Genomic DNA, 21,572 nt, shown 5'->3' with positions numbered 1-21,572 from the left:
GACCTAGGGTATTTTTTTTCTTCAATTGGTTTTTTTTCTTTGAAAATGTTATTACCTGTACACACAAAACTAAATTATAAGTTTAATTAAATTTTAAAATTTATTATATTCCTTTGTAATATTTCTTGATAAAACTAAAAGTTTCTGATAATCTGACAAAAATATAATTCATCATCTTCCTAACTTAGTGTTGAGGGCGGTTTCAATATGTCAGCCTCCACGTATCTGTGATCTGTTTTTTATTATTTTTTAAATGTAGGTAATTGTGAAGCCTTATTTCGATTTAATGATGGCAACAGAAGAAGATAATCTCACACGACAGGTACATACTTCTGTTATATATTGATTATCACCATTAATTAGGCCGTTATCTAATAAGTAAAAGCTAGGGCCTAGGCCTAACTAACAACAATACTCTAGGCCTAGGCTATCTATCTAGCCTCTCTAGGTAGGCCTAGTACGCATATCATATCGGCCTACTACTAGAGACCTAGCCTAGGCCTAGTAGTAGCCTAATATAGGCAGCTAAGACTAGGCTAGAAAACAATATCAAATCTGAGATATACTAGATGATGGGTAGGCCATATACTATTATTATAGCTAGATTATAATTAATATATGTATATTATTATTAGTATTATTAATAAATATTTGCATTGCTTCTTGATTTTTTATTTTTTCAGGTTGAGGAGATTGAAGCGTTAGCGGCCATCTACGGTGATGAATGGTGTGTTGTCGATGAAGTTAGTAGAATTTTCTGTATTGCTGTCACAGAAGGTTCTGAGAAAAATACCAGAAAAGTTTGTTTACAGGTGCGAACACTTAACTATGACCAACAGCAGTAACAATTTGTATTTGAATATAATAAATGGGTTAAAAAAAAATTATAATAAAGATTTTTCTTGTTTAAATGTATTTCTAGGTAATGTTACCAGCAGAGTATCCATCATCAGAATGTCCAATTTACCAAATTAAGTAAGCAAAAATAAATAAATTTATCATGTTTTTCCAATGCAGTAGAAAACACCTGAAGTATGTTTCTTTACGAGTGAATAAATGTCATATTCACTGTTATAATTTTTACAATTGTTATCAACCATGTTTTTCAGTGCACCATGGTTGAGAGAAAAGGAAAGAATGGAATTTTCTGAACGATTGTTACAAGTATGCCAGTAAGTTAACAAGGCCAACAGCCATAAGTCGCGTGCTCTCAGAAAAAAATGAACTTTCAAAAAGTAATGTACTTTAAAACTTTTCTGTACATCAAAACAGTTCAAAAAGTACAGAAAAGCGATAAAACGCATAGTGATACCGGACCGACAGGCAGCCTGACCGACAGACCGACCGACCGACATAGTGAACTATAGAGTCGCGTCCACGCGACTAAAAAGTCAGTGGTGTTACTTAGGAATGTTAAGTCCCTCTACCCCAGTTTGGTTTCAACTTTGAACCCCAAGAAGCTCTTATTAATTGCTTATGATTACTATCCTATCTTAATATCTATTGATAAACATTTTAAATATTTGTAAGTATGTATTTGTATTTATACATTATAGAGAAAATACTGGTGAATGTATGGTACACCTTCTGATTGAGAGTATTCGAGAATCCCTTATCATGACCCAGGATGTTGATAGCCACATAGGTAAACATTATTCTTATTGTACGATTTATAATGGAGTTCTATAGGTTTTTTTCTACTCTTGTCCTTATAGTGGTTACCATATAATTTTTGTTTTACAAAAACAATAATATCATTTCTGTTTTAGACTTGTTACCAGATCAACTAACAGTAATCACTCAGAATCTTCCAGATACCCAAATTCAAGAAGGCAAGTGTAAACTAATTATATTAAAAATGATCTATTACTAATGGAAATTACATATGCTTTGATTCAAAACAAAAGTAAAATTAACTGTTGCTTATTTATTGTTTTAGATTTTGAAACACCTGAAATACATCATGGTGATGCTTTTACTGAAAGAAGGAGTACATTCCAAGCTCATTTTGCTCATGTCTACACACCCTCCCAGGTAACTGTGACCATGTAAATTTCCTGCGATGGATGAAATCAAATTTATCTGTATCTCTATCAGTATTTGTAATTATGTTGCTTTCAAAGATAATTGTAAAATCTTGTTAATTCTAGGTAAAGGAAGTGATAAAGAAACTTTATCAAAACCGAAAGATTGCAAATGCATCTCACAACATTGTGGCATATAGGTAATTAATATAATCGATAACAGTTTTTATCGTATTCAAGATTTGTGTTTTGAATTAGTATTTATATGCAAATATAGATTTAGTAGAGAAAATGTGAACTGAATGACAAAATCCTAAGCTGTCACTGGTGACACAATACAGGTGAAGTTCATTTTATGTAAATTGTCACTGTCTTATTCAGATATACCAGGTGCTAACCTGTTGAATTGTTATTTATATGCAAATATATAAAATGTGTTATGAGCGAGCCTAAGGAGACTTCCCATGCTGGCAGTTATCCAGATGTTTCTTTTATGTAAATTGCTTAATTATAAATATATAAATTAATTTATATTATACTGTACTATTATGTGGTCTGAATGGAATTATTGTGTTTATAGGATATTTTGTGAAGATCGAGGTACATTTATTCAAGATTGTGATGATGATGGTGAAACGGCGGCTGGAGGGAGAGTACTTCATCTTCTACAGGTAAGGAGTCAATTAGATATGCAATAAATCATAATTAAAAAATTTGTTTTTGTTTATTTAAAAGGTTTGAAAGCCTGATATATGTAATAATTAGTTTTTCACACCAGTCCCACCCTATTCCACTTATATTCCAAGTTTCCTGGACTTTCTGCATTCTCACTCCTGAGGACGATCAAAGCATATTGATCAAATTGTCGAGATACTCAACAGTTCTTTTCAGAACTAAGATACATTGTGTACAGCAAACTTTATATCATCAATTTTTTTTCATTAAATAATTTTTTTTTTTTTTTTTTTAAATAATATAAGCGAACTTACAGTACGTTTCAAAACCTATCAGGTTTCATTCTCAACTGGCATTTCATCGTCTAGCGTACTGTAAGTTCTCTTATATTATTTTTTGGTTGTTCAAAAAGAAATTTTATTTAATACCTATTCCACAACCAGATGAAATTCTTCCAAAATTTTTTTTCAGATCCTTGATTTAAAAAATGTACTCATGGTTGTGTCTAGGTGGTATGGTGGCATACTACTTGGACCTGATCGATTCAAACACATCAATAATTCAGCAAGAAACCTTATACAACAGCTCGGCCTTATAAACTCAAAGGTATATTTAAATTGGTGTGTTTCTGTTCCATATTTGTGACGAGTATTATTTGTACACTTACTTGTATACTTGTGTCTGGAAACAGCAAGGTGAATTCCAGGATAGAGGCTAAGCAATTCTATAAGCCCCACTTATTGTAAAAGTAGTACAATGGCTTTGCTTTTGTAGTGTACATCATTCTTCTTAATCCCTTTTTTATAATGGAAAATAACTTGATTGATAGATTGATTGATTACAGTACTGTTTAATATTTGAATATCACTTTTTTATCTAATGTATGTAATAGATATGAATGATACATTTTTTTTTCAAATTGATTTTTTTTTCTCTGTTATCTTGTCTTTCTGTATATATTTTGAAATGAAATGAAAAAAACATTATTGATAAAAAATCCTGTTAATTGAGAGCATCTTTGTTTTCTATATGCCTCATATTTTCCTGTTTCCACTTGACAAACCCATGGACTTTGTGTCTCTCAATTTAATTGCTTTTTCTAATGATGTTTAGATTCCCATGGTAGCCACTATGTTATGTTTACCAATGTACTTGAAAAATAAAAGATTTTAATTATTTTCTGACAGTAGACCTGAGAACTTCTCATCTGTTACTCCCATTGATATTTATAAACAAGTCAGTCAATTTATTATCTATTTTATAGTGGGATGACATTTGTAAGGTGATATCAATTTAGATCATGGAGTAATTTAGATACTACTTACCTCCATTTAAACCCACTACATTAAAACCAGTTCTTAAATATCCTATATGCTCAATATTTAATATTTTGAAATTCTAAAAAAAAGTGTGATGTGCCCAAATATGGTAGTGAAATGACCTCACCGTGACTATACATCGACACATCACATTTGTCACATCAAGTTTGATAGTGTAGATAGAGCTTTAGTAATCCGAGCGCCACCACAACTTGGTGTTTTGATTTTTGTTCATATGTATGAAATGCCATGTGTGCCAAAATGTTTATCTTTATACCAAATATAAGTAATTCGATTTAACTGTTTGAAGATTCTTTGTTTTTACAGACAGAAAACTCCAAAGCCAAGAAAAGCAAAGCTAAGAAGACAAGGTGATAAAAATATAACGGAAATAAAAAAACTCAGTAGGCCTATGTCTTCCTCTCCAAGTGCAAACTTTATGTGTAGAAAGTTCAGTTATTTCCAAAGATTTTATTATTGAAAATAAATAAAAATTAATGAATGTATTTTTGATTTATAATCAAGTTTCAGGAAGGATACAATGTAGTTTCTTTATGATGTAAACTATAGTTTTATTTAGTATTCAATATAGTAATATTTTATATATATAAATTACAATTTGAAAAAAGAATGTTTATTATTACTTAATTAAGAATTTTAATTCATAAAAAAAATAGAATATTTAAATAATATCTTGTGTTTTTTTATGTTCCATTAATTTGAAGAAATTTATTTTTAATCTGTTCTTGATGAATAATAGACGAGCAGTATCATGTCTTGTGACAATAAACATTCTGCAGTATCGCGTCTTCTGACGGCAATCTTCATCTCATGGGATAATCGACTGAACCTTTTAATGTGGCTCCATAGATTCTAAGATATTTTTATCAATAAACACTTAATCATTCTCATTGAATATTAATAGCTGCACTTAAGTACGAGTGAGCCAGATAAGAGCTAAGTAAATCGCTCCATTTTAACATGTTAATATAAGGGAACAGTTCGTTTTGAAAGCTTAGATTGGATGTGAGAATTTCTTGATGAAATGTAAAATGTGTTCATACATGTATATACTCATGTGTAGTGCGTTTTAGCGCGCAGCCGACGAGTTTCCGTGAGAATTTTAACTGTAGTAGGAGTGTGTTTGCGGTTGCTGGTTGTTGTATCTTCATGTTTACAACAGAAATTGTTTCTTACAAAATGCACGACTATATATACCCAGAAAATGAAGTGACAACTTTTTTGTTCGCTGATATTCTTTATTATTGTTTTATACCGTTTGTTTATATTGGAAATCTTTTTACGATCGTTCTTCTATCGATTGTGTTCCGTAAACGACGAAAACCTGCCGATTTAATCGTCGCTTTCTTATCACTAAACGATTTTTTTCTTGGCGTCTTCCTATGCACCCCAACGTTAGTAGCTACCGGGAAGGGAGAATGGCCAGGGAGGACATTCTGTTATATTTACGCTCATTTATACAGCTGGCATATGAACGTGAAGTTTTTCGTTGTGATTATGATAGCGGTAGATCGTTATATCGCGATTGTGAAACCATTTCAATATGTCATTATCGTAACAGAATCTAAGATATCAAAGATAATTATAAGTTATATACTCATATTTGGCGTGGTAGTCGGTGCAGTATTCCTGGTCACCGAGCCTTACTTGATGCCTGGCTGGTTTTGTACTCCTAGACTTTGGAAAGAAACTTTTTCTCCAAATGAAACTGAGCATCATGGAACGGAGTCACAAACAGCGCTCATTGTGTGTTACTGTGGATTAATAATTTATGGTTCTGTTGGTATATCGGTTATGCTATTTTGTAATTTCTCCGTTTTTCGAGTATTTCGTAAGAAGATACATTTAGCCAATTCTGAGAAGAGATTCATGCATATGATGATTGTCATAGTAATTGCCTTTTTGGCCGTTTGGATACCTCACGCTGTAAGTAAAAATTATTATAGTTTAGTAATTGTCTCTTTGGCCGTTTGGATACCTTTTTTTATATTGAAACTAATTAGATGAAAAAAATTAATAATAATAATAATAATTTTTTAGACTACTTTATTTTTATTCAATTTGACAACATGAATAGGCCTATGCACAAAACAATGTAGGCTACTATGGCCTACTTAAATTGACTCCTGATGATTTACCAAACTTTAGTTAGTTGAAGATTTGACTATTGGAATCGGCAAAAGAGAGGAAATGTTAGGTAGGAGATGTATACAGCACACAAATACAAAATATGGTTGATTAACGATACAATTTGATTGCATATCTCACAGTTAATGTGAAAAAGTCGCCAGTCTATGATACCGAAAGCGGTTATTTCAGAAAAAGAAGTGCATTAGGCCTAGCCATATACAATTTAAACATACTTTAATGATGACACACCCACTAAAGAGAGAAACGTATATAATATATAACGAATTAGCTTCAATTGTTAATTACAGATGACCGTTCTGGTTTGTTTCAACTTTCATGAGTGGTGTCCATTTGCGTTTTACATAATATACCGGTTAATTGTGGTAAGCGCAGGATGGAATCCGTTTATATATTGTATTGTCAAACCTGGTTACAGAAAAGGTTACTGGATCCTGATTAAGAAATGTCTTCATGTTCTAAGTTGTGGCCTATATGCTTCACAAACAGGTAAGCGTGTTATTAAGGTTTGAATTAAAAAACGTTTCCAAAAAGATGTACAGTTTGAGAATGTCTCCATGTCGGTGCCAACAAAGGTTTGCAAACTCCGAGTTTAGCTAGCGCCCATCTACATACATGACTGACATGATTTCAATTTATTTCCACAATATTATAACATACATAATGATATAAATAATGTTAACAAGTTAGTTAATAAATAACATTGCATATAAATACAATGAAAAGTAGTTCAGTCTTGTAGGTGAGAGTCATATAAGTTCGACCCACCCTAAGATATAACTTTCAATACGAAAAATAAAAACCTTAAAAGATGCACGGAATATTTGAAAACTGTATCAAACCTGCAGTTTACATTAGAAAGGAAATACATATATAGTTTCCTCCATGAGTAGGCCTATACTTGTCTATACTCAATGGCAAAGTTACCTCACCAAATTTGGAGTTTGCATATGTTTGCAAGATACAAGTTTGCCGTGTGCATGCAGACTGGCACGCTACAAGGACCGTCTTCAGGAGGATTGAAGACCGTCAGAAGACGGTGTAGCAGCAACAACTTCGATACCCTACATTCTCAACCTTGCTACACGGTTGTTGTGGAAACACGTGGTGCACTACAAATTGAAAGATGTTCCCATCAGTTAAATTTTCCGGCGCAGTGTACCGCCAACAAATTAATCATTGTTGTTTTTTTCTACAGAAAATGAAACGATTTCTCAACTAATTAGGAACGATATAGCTCCACATGCATTTATACATCAACAACGCCTAGCTAAAGAATATAACCAGCCCACTAGCTTCGGAGATACTCAATATACAGTTGATGTGAAGACAGAAAGTAGGTCTGCATCCACACATAAATCAGGCGTACAATCAGTTTGTTCCAGCAATGTAACCAAGACATCACAATTGGATGATGCTACAACAAATTGTGCTTCTTCCGATAAGGTACCTAAAGATGGTTGTATATTCAAGAATAAAAGAGCGAGTACACCCGATTACGCACAATATTTAACTTTATTAAAGAAGAGGATGTTAAGTAAAAAGAATTTACCAAACGTTCGAACTATCAATGTAATGCCTGTCAATGATACAATTGATTTAGAAAATGTGGGTTCGTAAAGCTCTGTCTACACTATCAAACTAGTTTGACAAAAAAAGTGTGATGTGCCCAAATGTGGTAGTGATATTCCCATATATGGTAGTGATATAACATCATCCTGTCCATATATGTACACATCACAGTTTGACAGTGTAGACAAGGCTTTACAGAGTGGACAAATCGGTACGAGGAGCCATAAAAACTATTATTAAAAACCAGAGAGTTGTTATTTTACGATTTCCTGATTAGACATTGGTTATCGATTGCATCGTGCACTATATACTACCGGTAACTGGGGAATGCTGAAAAGTTTAAATTGGAGCAGTTTATTTTTAAAGCGAATTTTGTTCTGGACGTCTGAGATAAATTATTTGATAAGAATCAAAAGTAACTATTTCCGAACCTTCAAATAATCTTTCTCAACTAAAAAAATCCAACTCAGATGGGCTTCACAACCTGAAGCGATACCTAGGGCCACGCAGTTCGCTTGCAGACACAACCTATAGCTTTTACAACAAAGTTTCTTTAGTATTTTCAAGTTTATTTCAATTCATTACCATGTATCTAAATACAAATACAGTACTTAAACATTACAAACATTTTAAAACAATTAAACAGTCTAAGTAAAAGTTGTTCACTATATTGTGGCAAAATAAATAAGAAAATTCCAACCACGACGAAAGAATTAACCCCCTTCTATTGAAATTAAGGTTATCGATAAATAACTGTTTAATGTTACTACTCGCTTCGTTTGAAAATATTATACACATTTATTTAATCTTAACCATTGTGATTCACCGGTATATATTGTTTAGACTAGTCATAACAAACCAAGCAAGTATTGATTCAAAAGTTATGTTATTTTAAATGTGTTGCTTTATATTAATCGCCTCATGCAAATCAAACACACTAACATGTCCGTATAATGAACTAATGCATTTTAAATAAACAAATATTACATATAAATATTGTGAAATGTATATTTCTTTATACTATTAAGGTTATGTGACGTAAATATGAAACAAATGAGGGTGGTTGATAGAACAAAAAGAATTGTGGCAGCCGATTCTTTCCGAAGTATCATAGGAATATTTTGGTAATAAAATTCATCAAACGTGTTTCACATGCATCTAATAGCAGCCTAACCCTTAACTTAACCTTATTATCAATTTTCTTACATGATATAGGCACCACAATGTGGTATAAATGAGATGTTGTATTACAAAATATTCCTATGATACTTAAAAAAATAGATACAGTGTCGAGATACAATACCGCTTTCTTTCTGTGGGAACAAAATTTTGTCCAAACGAATGTGCAGCACACATGCGGCCAGGTTAATTAACAAATTCTCTAAACATCTAAATCTCTGCCTACACATCAAACTGGTTTGACATTTAGCAAAACTGAAATAAATCACTGCTAACCAAATCTATCAATAATAGGCCTAGAATCATCATTATTATTAATGGTAAAACAATTTATTGTAGCCTAAATAAACAAATTTGGAAAAGTATTTCTATTAAAAACAATTACTTATATTAATAAACTAACCAAGGAGTTATCAGAACAACTCCTTATTATCTAAATAATAATTATTATTTTCACACACACACATCATTCTCGCTAGTTGGTTTCACCTATCTTTCATTCCTAGTAGGAAATTTCAATAATATAAATGGGAAAGTTATCTTGCTTTAAATAGAACGTTAGTTATTATTACATTAAGGCTAATTTTAGATTACGAGCAAGGTAAGAGTCCAAAGGTTAAGTCACCCTCATCTACCAACAAACTTCGACCTGTCAATTGAAAAGATACATATAAGAAAAATCTCACCGGAGATAATAAAACTAGTATATCTGAACTAAAGCTAGTTTTAAGATTGCGAGCAAAGTTCAAAGGTTAAGAGTCACCGTAACTTTCAACCAACACTTAAGGCTGTCCCTTGAAGGGATTCCAACAATAGTGTCAACAGATATAAAAATAAAACTAGAGAAGTCGTATTAGTATATCTAAATAAAGTGAATGAAATGAAAGTTTAAGACCAACGTAGGAGTTCGAAGGTTGAGGGTCACACAAAATCACCCACCCACTAATTAGGGACCTTTCGATTAGCAACTTGTTGCAAATCGAAAGCTCCCTATTGTCGCCAGAATAAATTATTTAAAGTAATTGTGGTATTTATTACCTAAGACACTGCATTTAGTATTTAACAATTGGCAAGCACAATTAATCTATGTATTTTATATATAAAAACAGTCTTTTTCTTTACAATATTTACAAATTTAAAACGTAAACAACGTTTTCCTAAATTAAATATCTATCTTATATCTACACTTATTAAAAATTGTAAAATGAACGAAGCTATAAGAGAAATAGCTTAAAAATTGCTAAAAATCTAAACCTTTCATCAAATTTAAATGCTTTAAATAATACAATAGGAACAAACATCAATTAGAAAAAAGTTATTTTAAATTTTAAAAAGTTTTGTACTTAGTTTGGTTTAAATCAGTAAAAAAACAATTGAGTAACTTTAGCACCACCAAAAGAATGTTAGGAATGAGCTTTCTGTGTTATGATTACCTGAAAATGCAAATGAGGTCATTGTAAGGTAGTACATTATTTAACCTTTGACCAGGACAACATAGTGATTTTATGTTGCCAGGAAATGTATCAACATGCAGCTCAATTTGAAGAAAAAAATGTGTACACAGAAATGCAAAAACTGATTACCACATTCTTATGTTGTCGTCTGGACCTAGAAACGACCAAATAAAAAAAAGTCCAAAGTCCAGGTCGTTGCACAATCAAAAGTATTCCAAATATCTTACAGCAGCAAAATATGATCAATTACTGTATAACAAAACCTACAAACAATTGTATTATATATTCAATATTTTTAGGATAACTCGTCATCTTAATTAAACAGGCATTAATTAACTTTATTCATTTATTTACTATTGATTATAGAGAACGTATGTACAGTAAGAGTTACTCTCTTCTATTTGAGTTAAAAGTTCAGATATTTACAAACATTCTAAACCATATTAATCTATTTGAGGGAAATGTCCTCCATTAAAGGGTAAATGTTTTCAATGAATAAAATCCTAACACAATGTGCTTATAGTCTATTATTTACAGACACCAGGATACAATTATTGTATCTCTAATAAAAAAAATGTACAAGACTTAGTAATAATATTTCTATACAGGTATAATGTACACTAGTTCAAATATTTAACATGCAAAAACATATATCATTGATTACCATGATTCTTTGACTATTTACCATTAATTATGTACAAATCAGCATCAAATGTTAAATCTATATATTCTACATCTTATGAATTGTTATTAATTTAAAATAATAATCATATTAAAAAAAATCATCTAATAAAAATGTCAGGGAAATTTACATATTAACATTTTTTAATTTGTGAAGATATTTTTATTATGATTGGGGCGAAAATTTTCACATTTGTTCTAGTATTATTGTGTCAGTTTTTGCTTTCATCTTTCTATTATGGATTCTTGTTATATTAATAAAGTTACCTTAATTTGTAATATTTTGTTTGTAGCATTAAATGTACAACATCCAAGATAATAGTCTTGAGATGGTACAATCATATAAATTATAATAATACTTCTGCAGCAAAGCTAGTGTAGTGATAATGACTACACATCACAAATACAAAAACATTTTTTTAAATACAACAGTAAAGAAAATACTGTTGTCTTTTAACAGAATTTAAATTATTTAATTATCAGGGGAATATGCTTAAACATACATTTAGATTACTCAAAAAAATAAGTTAAACTAAACCCAAATCACAATATATCAAATACTGTCTCTTAATACCGATCATGACCGTTACCCAGGTGAGGAATCCTGTTATCTGGTTGGTTGTTCTTTAACAGTTCTCCGTCACTCATACGACGATTAACACGACTCTTATCGAAATGCGGTATCTTATTGTCTTCCGGTCGTTCAGACTGACTGCGCTGATACTCGTGATCTTTATTGTTCAAATCTTCCGGGACTTTTACTTTAGTATCATCTTTCGTCGGTTCTTTATCTTTTTCTTCAGTGTCTTTTTTCAGTCGTTTATTTTTCTCTGTCATTTCTTCTTCACTCTTTCTTTTTAATGCTGCTTCGTATCCAACTGGCCTGAATGCCTGTAATAAGTTGTTCAGTTTCTCATCGGTAGGCGGCCATTTCTCAAATGCAGCATCATTTTGAAGGAAGAACACCATAGTTGCCTGAGTTGAACGGATGTATAATTCTCGACTAAAAATAATTGGTAAAAATTCATAAATAAACTTTTTTGTAATGAAAAGAGTTTAGAGTTATACAAATATATGAATAATACAATTGATATTTGTTTTACAAGCTTAGAATGTCATTGTTCTTATCCAGGCCAACGGTAAACGAAAAACCATGTAGCTTGTCCCACGTAGAATCTATCCTAAACGGAAATCGCCCGTACGCTCCACGTTTAATATAATATTAATTCTATATTTTTATTACCATTATCGCTGTCTGTGTAAATTGGCCTTAAGACTATATGGAACATGTAGTCACTTATAGAAATTCTTTATTCTGTACAATATATTTAAAATATCAAACTTACTCATCAATAATATGCTGCATTCCATGACGAAACTCATGGTCATAGCCAGGAACTACAACATGTTTTCTTTTGAACCTGAAGAAAAAGACAAACCAAATTTGTTTTCTTATTCAGACCGTTTTATGAAATAAATGCATTGCTTTTTTTTTGGTTTGCATGTGGTTAAATTACATGTATATGTAGGCAACATTTGAATTGTGTGATGATAGGCACCGCTTAAATTCTTATAATTATGTATGTTTGATGAATTGTTAAATAAACAAATGAGCTGCTATTAAAGTAAACAGAACTTACTCGCTATTTTCCATCTTGTCAACCACAGAATTAGCATTCTTGCGTTGGTCTGGCAGGAAGATAATAAATGACAAAGGCTCTCCAGTCTTCTCTAGTAACACCTGTAATAGAAAAGTGCTTCTTATTTATTCATTCATTATAATAACACAATGTACAGCACTTATTACCTCTGCCAGAATGGCGAGAGGTTATGTGGTCGATCGTGTGTGTTTCTTTCTATATTGTTAGCAGAATTACCCAAACAGATATTGCCCAATTTTCATAAAATTTTAAAGAAGGGTTTCATAGCTGTATGGGAACACATCATTACATTTTCATATACCTAGGCAAGACCATTGTGGTCCTATATAATTGAAATATATAAAAAACAAAGGGCAAGAGACTAGACTATTACTGTCAGGTATATAATGCAATAATTCATTATGGTCTTATAGTGCGGTGAGACATCGATAAACAGCGATTTATAAATGTTAAAATCATACATTTTTATATACTATATATATACAAAACGACAGGAGGGGTGACATCATATCTTACACAGGAACAACCTGGACTAATACAGAACAGAACAAAATGGCAGAGGCTTGAGTTAATATAGTGTATTTCTATAATTTAAAGTTCATCCAATATTGCAGTTGTCATTCTGCTTAACTTACCTCTACATGTTTGACCATAGCTTCTATGGCTACATCACATGGCGGTGGGAAGGCCTGGAACGATCCACTTATGGGGCGGAAATCTTGAAAGGGGCTAAAAAAAAAGATGGAATATTAATTAAATGAATATTTAATTAGAAATGCTCTTTTCCTATATATGTATGTATCTTAATAATATGCAAGTAAGGAGAATAAGAATAATAAGAACTTGTTATAGTACGGTATAAAAAGTTGAGACAATAACAATAATAAATTTACAAAACAATACAAATGGTTTACTGAAAACCTTATTTTAATAGTGTTTTAGTTTTGCAAATCTCTCAAATGTACTTACCCCCTAGAACCAAAATAGCCATCTGTATCAAGGAAGAGGGAGCAATACTGTTTGAAGTAACAGTTCAAAGGTGATGCAAAACATTCAAACGTCACACCAAACTGTTCTTGTAAAACTTGTAATACAGGAACGGGCAATGACCTCTGAAAAAATTCACCTTCCATACGATTTAATCCAAAGAACGTCTAAAAACAAAGGGGAAACAAAATTACATAGTAATAATTATTTAAATAATATAACCTTAAAATGGGGTATCCACTAAATAGGGTTATTCATTTCCCCTTAGTGGGGGAGTAGGAGGTGTTCTTGTAATAAAATCAAGATAACTAGTAACTATGGATTAAACTTCTCTCAAATGCTAGAATGGAAATTAATTTCTGAATGGCAGAAAAATATGAAAATGCATCTACGAAATAAATGTAAAGTAGTGATCTCACATCATACAGAATGTGTTTCATACCTGATATCGCCTCAATAAGCACCATGTCCTCTGTGGGAAGTTGAGTAACTGTTTGTCATCATGGCAGTTTAACCGGTATAGGTGGTCCTAAAAATTTAAAAAAGAAAACATCAAAATTAGGAGTCTAGGAAATATCAGATTTCAGTTACTAGTTTCTCACATATTAAAACACGCCTGGTATATAAAACTACACATTCTAATTTATTCTCCACACTGCACAATGCAATTTTGAGTCTTCTACGGATGTGACTAAGTATAGTCTTAGGTGCCTTGGATTTACCAAAGTCTCATATCTAAAGCCTAAATTTGAGCGCGAGATTATACTTGGTCAGATGTATAATTATTTAGAAAACAAAATTTAGGGATATTGAGTATAAGTCCAATGTACATATGCTTCTGAGCAACTTTATAGACACATAAATCAATTCAATATCGGTAGTGTACTATAGTATGGATGACAACTTACAAGTTTCTGTATGTAGCTTGTATTAATTTCCATCATCTCTCCTTTATACCGTAACCGTGTGATCTTAGGATCTCTGTTGAACTCCACAGTAGGCAGCCTAGGACTGGGTATCACTAACTGTGCAGGGTAGCAGTTTACCTTTCGAACTGCAGGCGGCCTCAGAGATGGGGGTTCTATATAAAGTAAAACATCATACATGACTATAATTCTAAGGGCAAATTACTGAAAAAATGACAATGCTGTGGGTATCAACGGCTGGATCTCAGAGCAAGTTGCTCTTGAGTCCACATGGACAATAAAAGTTATCTGTATCTGTATGGAGATACATAATAAAATAAGTAAAAAGTGGTGCTGAAGCTTGGTGGTTAACGTGATTGCCTTCCAATCTCAAGAGTTCAATCCTGACCTAGTTCCAGGGTTGCAAATCACAACTCTTTCTAAGCCGCAAATGAGACTTAGTTCATAAGCATGATAAATTATAAAATAGTTGATCCTGTAATTGGCGAGTTACTCGCTGTGGGATGCATATGAAAAAAAAAAGTTATATTTCCACAAGGTGACAGCTTCCCTGGGAGCGATTTTTTCCCATACATAAGTTGGGAACCCCTTATGTGAAAGATAACTAAACCTAACCCTCTAAATAATCTATCTCACTAAAAGAAGTTGCTCATTGGATTCGAACGTCTTACGTCACACCATATGGATATGACTAATGAATATTCATGTTTATTTTGTGATGTTTTATGAGGGGTCCCCAACTTATGTACGAAAAGAAATATCGCTTCCTGGGAGAGACATATTATACTAATTTGCTTAACAGTGATATAATACCTCCGATGTGGTGTTCTTTTAAAATCTCCCATTGTTGTTCATGAATTTTCTTGACGGCTTCCTTTGCTCGTGTGTAAAGTTTTGTACAAATTCCTTCCACTGATGGTTTAGCTGCAGCAAGAACATGCGTCCCACACTGCTTCTTTAAATGTTCTAGTCGTTCCTAAAAAAACATACTTTACATTTAAATAATGTTTCATTCTATCTACATGTATTATTAAGGAAACTACAATATACAAATAATGAATGTCTATGAGTTGGATGATCGAGAATATTTCATCAGATTAGCCAGCATAAGATTTGTGTTTGTACGCAAGAACATTTTTTTCATACAAAAAAATAGAAAAAGACTATTGCAGTTTAATAATATATCTCTTTATTCAATATCATGTGACCCACAATCAGGCAATCAAATGACAAGAATCTATTCAGGTCTTTTATAAAGTTAATAAATACTAATGTGTGATTTCCCTTTGTTTTTAAATTAGACTAGAATTTAGATCAAGATGATTTTAGTAGATATCAATAACACTAATTTATGGCTTGCATGATTTATCACATCACACAAAGCTCTACAAGATAACATTCATCACAATGTCAGAGCAGCAGCCTACAACAAGTCATTTATTAGCTTACCTTGTACGAGTCTAGACTACAATACGGCTGCGTTCTGATCCATTTCAGAGCATCTTCACACTGCCATTTCACTACCTTCCTACTCTCTGGTGGTACATTTCTACACATAAAACAGAGTTTTATAGAAGCAATTGCAATATTGTTGTTTGACTGTCTATGCTTAAAAGTAATTAAAGACAGAGCAGGGGATTCAAAGTATCATCTTAGTATGGATGTATTTACTGAATAGAAGTTGGCCATAGTGTTAAAAAACATATATTTCACAAGAAATTGTCTACTAAATAGGGGTGTCCAAAAGGAGGGGTTCTATTGATGAATAGAACTGATAAATGAATTTGGAATTTACCTTGACTCCACCATCTTCTTAGCTGCTTCTGCATAGCGAACCAACTGCTGCCTGGCATCTACTAAATAGCGAACTCGAACCAACCTGGACAAAAATTATTTGTTTTCTTTTAAAGAACTTGCTTAGATTTTTATTGATTGCATCATTAACATTTGATATCATGAAATAACAATGAAATCATAATATAAACCTCACCTGATTGGTATTTCATTAATTATTTCGTCAAATAATATTGAGGATACAGGTGGGTCACAGTCAGAGGGCAGCATAGGGTCATGACCTTTGTCCTTGAATATCCTTTCCAACAACCAAAAATTAAAAGATTCTGCTGGAGCATCCACTCCTAAAATATGAATTAGTTTGCTTTTAATCAATTATGTTTAAAAAAGAAATCTATGAAAATGAATGCTTATGGTGACTAAATTGTGGTTTTAATAAAGGGAAAATACTTAATTATAAGTTCTATCTTTTTCTTTAAAAAAATAAAATGACATGACAGGTTGAGAATGGACTGTTCATTGAAGGGTTGCATTATTATGTAAATGAATAACAGTCCAACACAAAGAACTTTCTTACTAGTGATGTCATCAGAACATTATGTATGGTTGATAGTACTCAATTAATGACAGAACAAAGTGAACTACATAATGAGCAGAATGTGCAAACAAAGACTAAGGTCTTTCTAATTTGTAAAGGTTGGGCGAGGTCAATTGAGACTCCACCCCGTTCCATTAAATACACAAAGGACACAGACAAAACAATAACGGTGATTCATGAATTCAGACTCCACCTAGGTTAATAATGTAAAGCTATTGATATTTGACCGAAAAGTTCTTTATCTTGGATGTAGAGGAAAAGCTAAAGGTATTGACAAATTGTTACAGTATTTTCTTGGGTTAATCATGATCATTTTCCCAATTGAATCAATATTTTGAAACCTAATTAATACAATTTGTTGATATGAATGTTCATGCTTTTGTTGGTTAATTTGTATATATTTTTATTGAAATCTTTATTATTATTATTTTTATGTCAAACGTACAGTAATCTCTCAGTATTTTGACTGCAGTTGCTTGTTATAAAATACATCTTGTTCTACTGTTAATACTGTATGGTAATGCTATATAATTATGGCATAAAGTAGTATTTCAAAGAAGATTAACCATACCTTCCCTGGACTTGCATAATTCCTCATAATGCTGCCTTAGTTTGTCTGTTAATTTAGCACGGAGTAATTCAACATCGTTGAGTGGAGGTACCATCAGGGATGGAAGCCTTTCATATATGACAGCATTCGTCGAAACAGTAAAATCCCAAGAATGACTATTTTAGTAGAATAAAAGACGAGAAAACATGATTTAGTCAACAGAGATGTTGGCCTAACTGTAGATTCATGATTTATCAATGTATACCAGGTCTAGTGTTTACTGCATTATATTTTTGCTATTAAGTCAATATGGTGTAGTGCTGTAGGTGAAAAATTTCTTTCTATCTCATATATTGGACATCTAAGATTACAAAAAAATATGTTAAAATATTTGCTTAGGCAATGTTGAAAACAGACTTAAGCAAAATCATTGACTTATAGCAAATTTATGATGAGTTTTTGCTTAGCAATGTGAATACATCTCTGTTCAGTACTACATTCAACATAAGGGTAGTTTCTCAATTGGTTTACTGTAGTACATAGCCTTACATCTTACTTATGCTGAAATATGGAATGAGTTAAACAATTTATCTAAATTTTCTCAAAATATTTACTTACCGTAAATTGGTCAAAGACAACCATTATATTATAATAAAGAATATCATGAAATTTTTCGACTACAAATCTTACAAATAATAATTATCAAATCTTAATGACATATAACATTTCTTTTTGGTAATTCAAACTTTATCTCCACAACATCTGAAAGAAAAACACAGACATGCACAGAAAAGAAATGGGTATGTATGCGTACCCTCTGAAGTTCATGGCCGACATGGCAGTCGGGCTGAGTGGGTGTTCGTCCATGGACGTTGTCCGCCTCATTGCAGCCTGACCGGCGGCTGGACCACTGCCTGGGTTATCTGTCTGTATCCCCAAAGGATCATGCTGAAGTGAAATCAACATAATTTTGAGATCAGAAGGCTCAGATATCACTAACAGGCATAAACAGAAACTTTACAAAGTGCATTTGTAGTAACTACTGTACATATTGTAATAATTTTTATCGCTTCCGATACAAGTCCAAGTCCAATACAAAAGCTGTCAGTAGCCACAATATAAATTACTATTTTCAACTATCATTATCACACTGTAACTATTTGTGAATAAATATTAAATAGTACAAATAAGTATATTTAGTCAAATGACTGTAAAATTAATATTTTAGCATAAAAACTGTTAGTGTACACCTACTGTAGAATTTAGTTAGTTAAGTTAGTAGTACTATTTTGTTTGTGGTTGATTTCTCTGTACTTACAAAGCTAGGCGGTGATGATCCCAAAACAGGCATCTCCCACGTATTCTTCCCTGTAAATTTATTATAAAAGTATTCTCTTCCTTCACGTCGACTCCAGAACCTTCTCCAGCCCGCCTCCAGAAGTTCTGGGGGTAGGTTATGAACACGATCCGGGCTCTGCGGTGTCTGAGGTTGTGGTGATGGCATCGGATGATTCACTAACAAATGATGAGTGTTGCTGCCTCCGTTTGGATTTACTGGAGTACGTGGCAGAAATGGAGGAGGAGCTGCTTTGCCATGTTCCGATCGGACAGGTGTTCCGTGTAGAACTGGGTTAGGAGCTTTTGCTATGTGGTGCACTGCTTGCTTTTCCATGGTATGTGATTCAGTTTTGTTGTACTATTATTAGAGAGGTACAATTCATAATTCCATTCAGCTTGCAGTTGATACTGAAAGTGAAAAATTGTATTAAGAATGGGTTAGGCCTAAAATAAGAATTAATCCGATCACAGAACCATTATCCAAGTCTCACCAATCAATGGTCGCTGTAGACCTCCCAGTATAAAATATGAATAGCCTGCACACAATGGTTAAATATAATCTACTAGAAAGAACTTCTGAGATCATCTGCTCCTTGACACTTGTCAACCAATGTACAAAAAACAAGACAACAACAATCGAACGAAAATATTTAAAAATTGGACAAGTAAAATATATATTTTTAATTATTATTATATGATAAAGATTAAACATATAGGCCTATCTGTGCATCATGTATGTATTTAATTAAAGTTTTAAAAAAAGTACATCAATGAGAAAATAACATTCAAGTTCTAGGTTAACTTTTAGGTGTTCTTCAAACTTCAAAATAGTCCGCCCAACGCACAGAACGCCTATTCGTCGCGTTGGAAAAATACAAAAACATGTAAACAATTGGGGCCTAAAGTTTAGAGATCGATAACTTAACAACTAATGTAATTTAGAAAATTTGCAATACCAAGCAACAAAACGTATACTTTAAAGATTATAATTAGATTACTTTATACCTTTTAGGCGATAGCGTTAGTACATTTCAGTGAAGAAATTACCTGGAAAATTTCAATGCACTCTCCCTAAAATGGACGCCATCTCGCCTATTCCCATTTGCATGATGGGAAATAATTAAGTGATAGGCGCCCTCTATATATTAAAAAAAAACGATAACTTGCTGCGTGTTTACCGTAGTTTATGAAACAAAGTCCGAATAATATTTAATAATTACCGGCGCTGAAAAATATTAGGCCGTTTGATATCTAATTTGTATAATGGTTAGTATTATTTAAGAACACTGGAAAAACCACCACCAGAAGTTTCAGCCGTATGTAAGAGATGTGTAATTGCAGAGGGGCGAATAAGCAATTTGCTTTAGCCTTAATTTCAAGGTAATTATTTATATCCATCCATGATATTTAATCAAGATATGTATTAAAAACATTTAAATTTGGTTTTATATTAATTTATAATATAAAATAACAATTATAACAGGGAGTTTGTTAATTAGTTGTTAGTAACTCCCTGATTATAATAAATGATAAATCAAATTTAAATGTTTATTCAGATTCAAATTCAATTGGTCCTCCTTGAGGAAATTCCACAGTGTGCTAGTCGCTTTCCTGACCTTAACCATACATAATCTTGGTGGTAATGTTTATCATTTAGTATAATGCCCTTTCTCTTTTCTAGGATTTTTTGCGGTACACGGTTACATCAATTGAGATACTTTCCTTAATAATACGACAGGCCTTAGGCTATTAATAATTGTTTGAAGTTTGCCAACATCCGATTTTCTTAAACTACTAAACCATACAATAGAACAAAAAAGGATCGCACTTTCAACGGAAGAATAAAAAGCTTCATGATCGTTGGATCAACATCTTATTAATATAAAAAAAATCTCCCGATTATGTATACATTTATAATTTCTACTCTCTAGATAAGAGATTAGAAAACATAATATACTAATATCGATCCGTATGATGTTTATAATTCATTCATGCGTTGTTTAAATAGTGAAATAATATTAAGTTGCCTTCGGCAGGCTCTGTTTTTAGGTTTTCCATAGCGCCCTCTATGGTTGATTTAGTATTATACCGCCCTCTATAGCTTTATAAAAACCTTCCGATATTTCATTTTTTCCAAGTTGGGAGCCTCTGTTTGAATGCCAGACTTATGATTGAGTTTACATCATACATTTGTTTTACAGTTGTATTGTTTTCCAAAAATGTTCCAAATGTTGTTGTGATCGCATCTTGTTACGTATCTTCTTCTTATCTGCTTCTTTGGCAAATAATTTGGCATGAATGAGACTGTCTCAAAAATCATATATTGTAGGACGTAGTAAAATTCACAAAATTTACAGCAATCATAATGTCGAGTTGCAAAAAGTCACTTCGAAAAGAAGCCCACTCAAGAGTCATTGAAAAATAAGTAGCCAATAGGCTCTTTTCGAGATTTACGGCGGTACATTCTAAATATTTATTGAAGATATTGTGATTTATAATACATTTCCTATATACCTAAAATAGTAAGAAACTATCAAACATTTTCTTAGTACAAATTGATTTTGTTTACCTTAAAATTGTCATTTTTGTAATATAAATGTATATTATTCTTTGTTTTGGATATCATGAGTGAATACCACGAAAGC

General features: G+C 32.2%; 2 protein-coding genes and 1 long non-coding RNA gene across 4 annotated transcripts in view; 2 read left to right on the top strand and 1 right to left on the bottom strand.

The window, feature by feature from the left end:
- LOC144850327 (uncharacterized) overlaps positions 1-21,572 on the top strand; it is a 150,108-nt gene that overhangs the window by 40,034 nt on the left and 88,502 nt on the right. The gene's annotated exons all lie outside the window — the stretch shown is intronic.
- Positions 180-4,707, top strand: LOC144849793 (protein IMPACT-B-like). Its single transcript, XM_078706850.1, has 11 exons — positions 180-322; positions 684-812; positions 923-975; positions 1,110-1,172; positions 1,557-1,645; positions 1,770-1,832; positions 1,940-2,034; positions 2,151-2,224; positions 2,605-2,695; positions 3,171-3,305; positions 4,346-4,707. Exons 1-11 carry the CDS (start codon positions 287-289, stop codon positions 4,391-4,393), a joined length of 876 nt encoding a protein of 291 aa, XP_078562976.1. The 5' UTR covers positions 180-286; the 3' UTR covers positions 4,394-4,707.
- On the bottom strand, positions 8,308-20,015 carry LOC144849980 (mRNA (2'-O-methyladenosine-N(6)-)-methyltransferase-like). Of its 2 annotated transcripts, none has more exons than XM_078707126.1 (15): positions 19,975-20,015; positions 18,908-19,335; positions 18,404-18,537; positions 17,611-17,765; positions 16,638-16,785; positions 16,443-16,526; positions 16,097-16,196; positions 15,461-15,623; positions 14,630-14,802; positions 14,164-14,250; positions 13,704-13,888; positions 13,370-13,463; positions 12,714-12,814; positions 12,420-12,494; positions 8,308-12,076 (listed from the first exon to the last, which is right to left on the bottom strand). In XM_078707126.1, exons 2-15 carry the CDS (start codon positions 19,259-19,261, stop codon positions 11,641-11,643), a joined length of 2,289 nt encoding a protein of 762 aa, XP_078563252.1. In that variant the 5' UTR covers positions 19,262-19,335; positions 19,975-20,015; the 3' UTR covers positions 8,308-11,640. The 2 variants fall into 2 exon arrangements, with proteins under 2 accessions (XP_078563252.1, XP_078563251.1); XM_078707125.1 differs by having other exon boundaries at positions 19,933-20,009.

The sequence above is a fragment of the Antedon bifida genome, chromosome 8, assembly GCF_963402885.1.
Source record: "Antedon bifida chromosome 8, ecAntBifi1.1, whole genome shotgun sequence".
NCBI classification, from domain to species: Eukaryota; Metazoa; Echinodermata; class Crinoidea; order Comatulida; family Antedonidae; genus Antedon; species Antedon bifida.
Note: the sequence above shows the minus strand (reverse complement) of the source record. Positions and strands in the feature narration are given on the sequence as shown.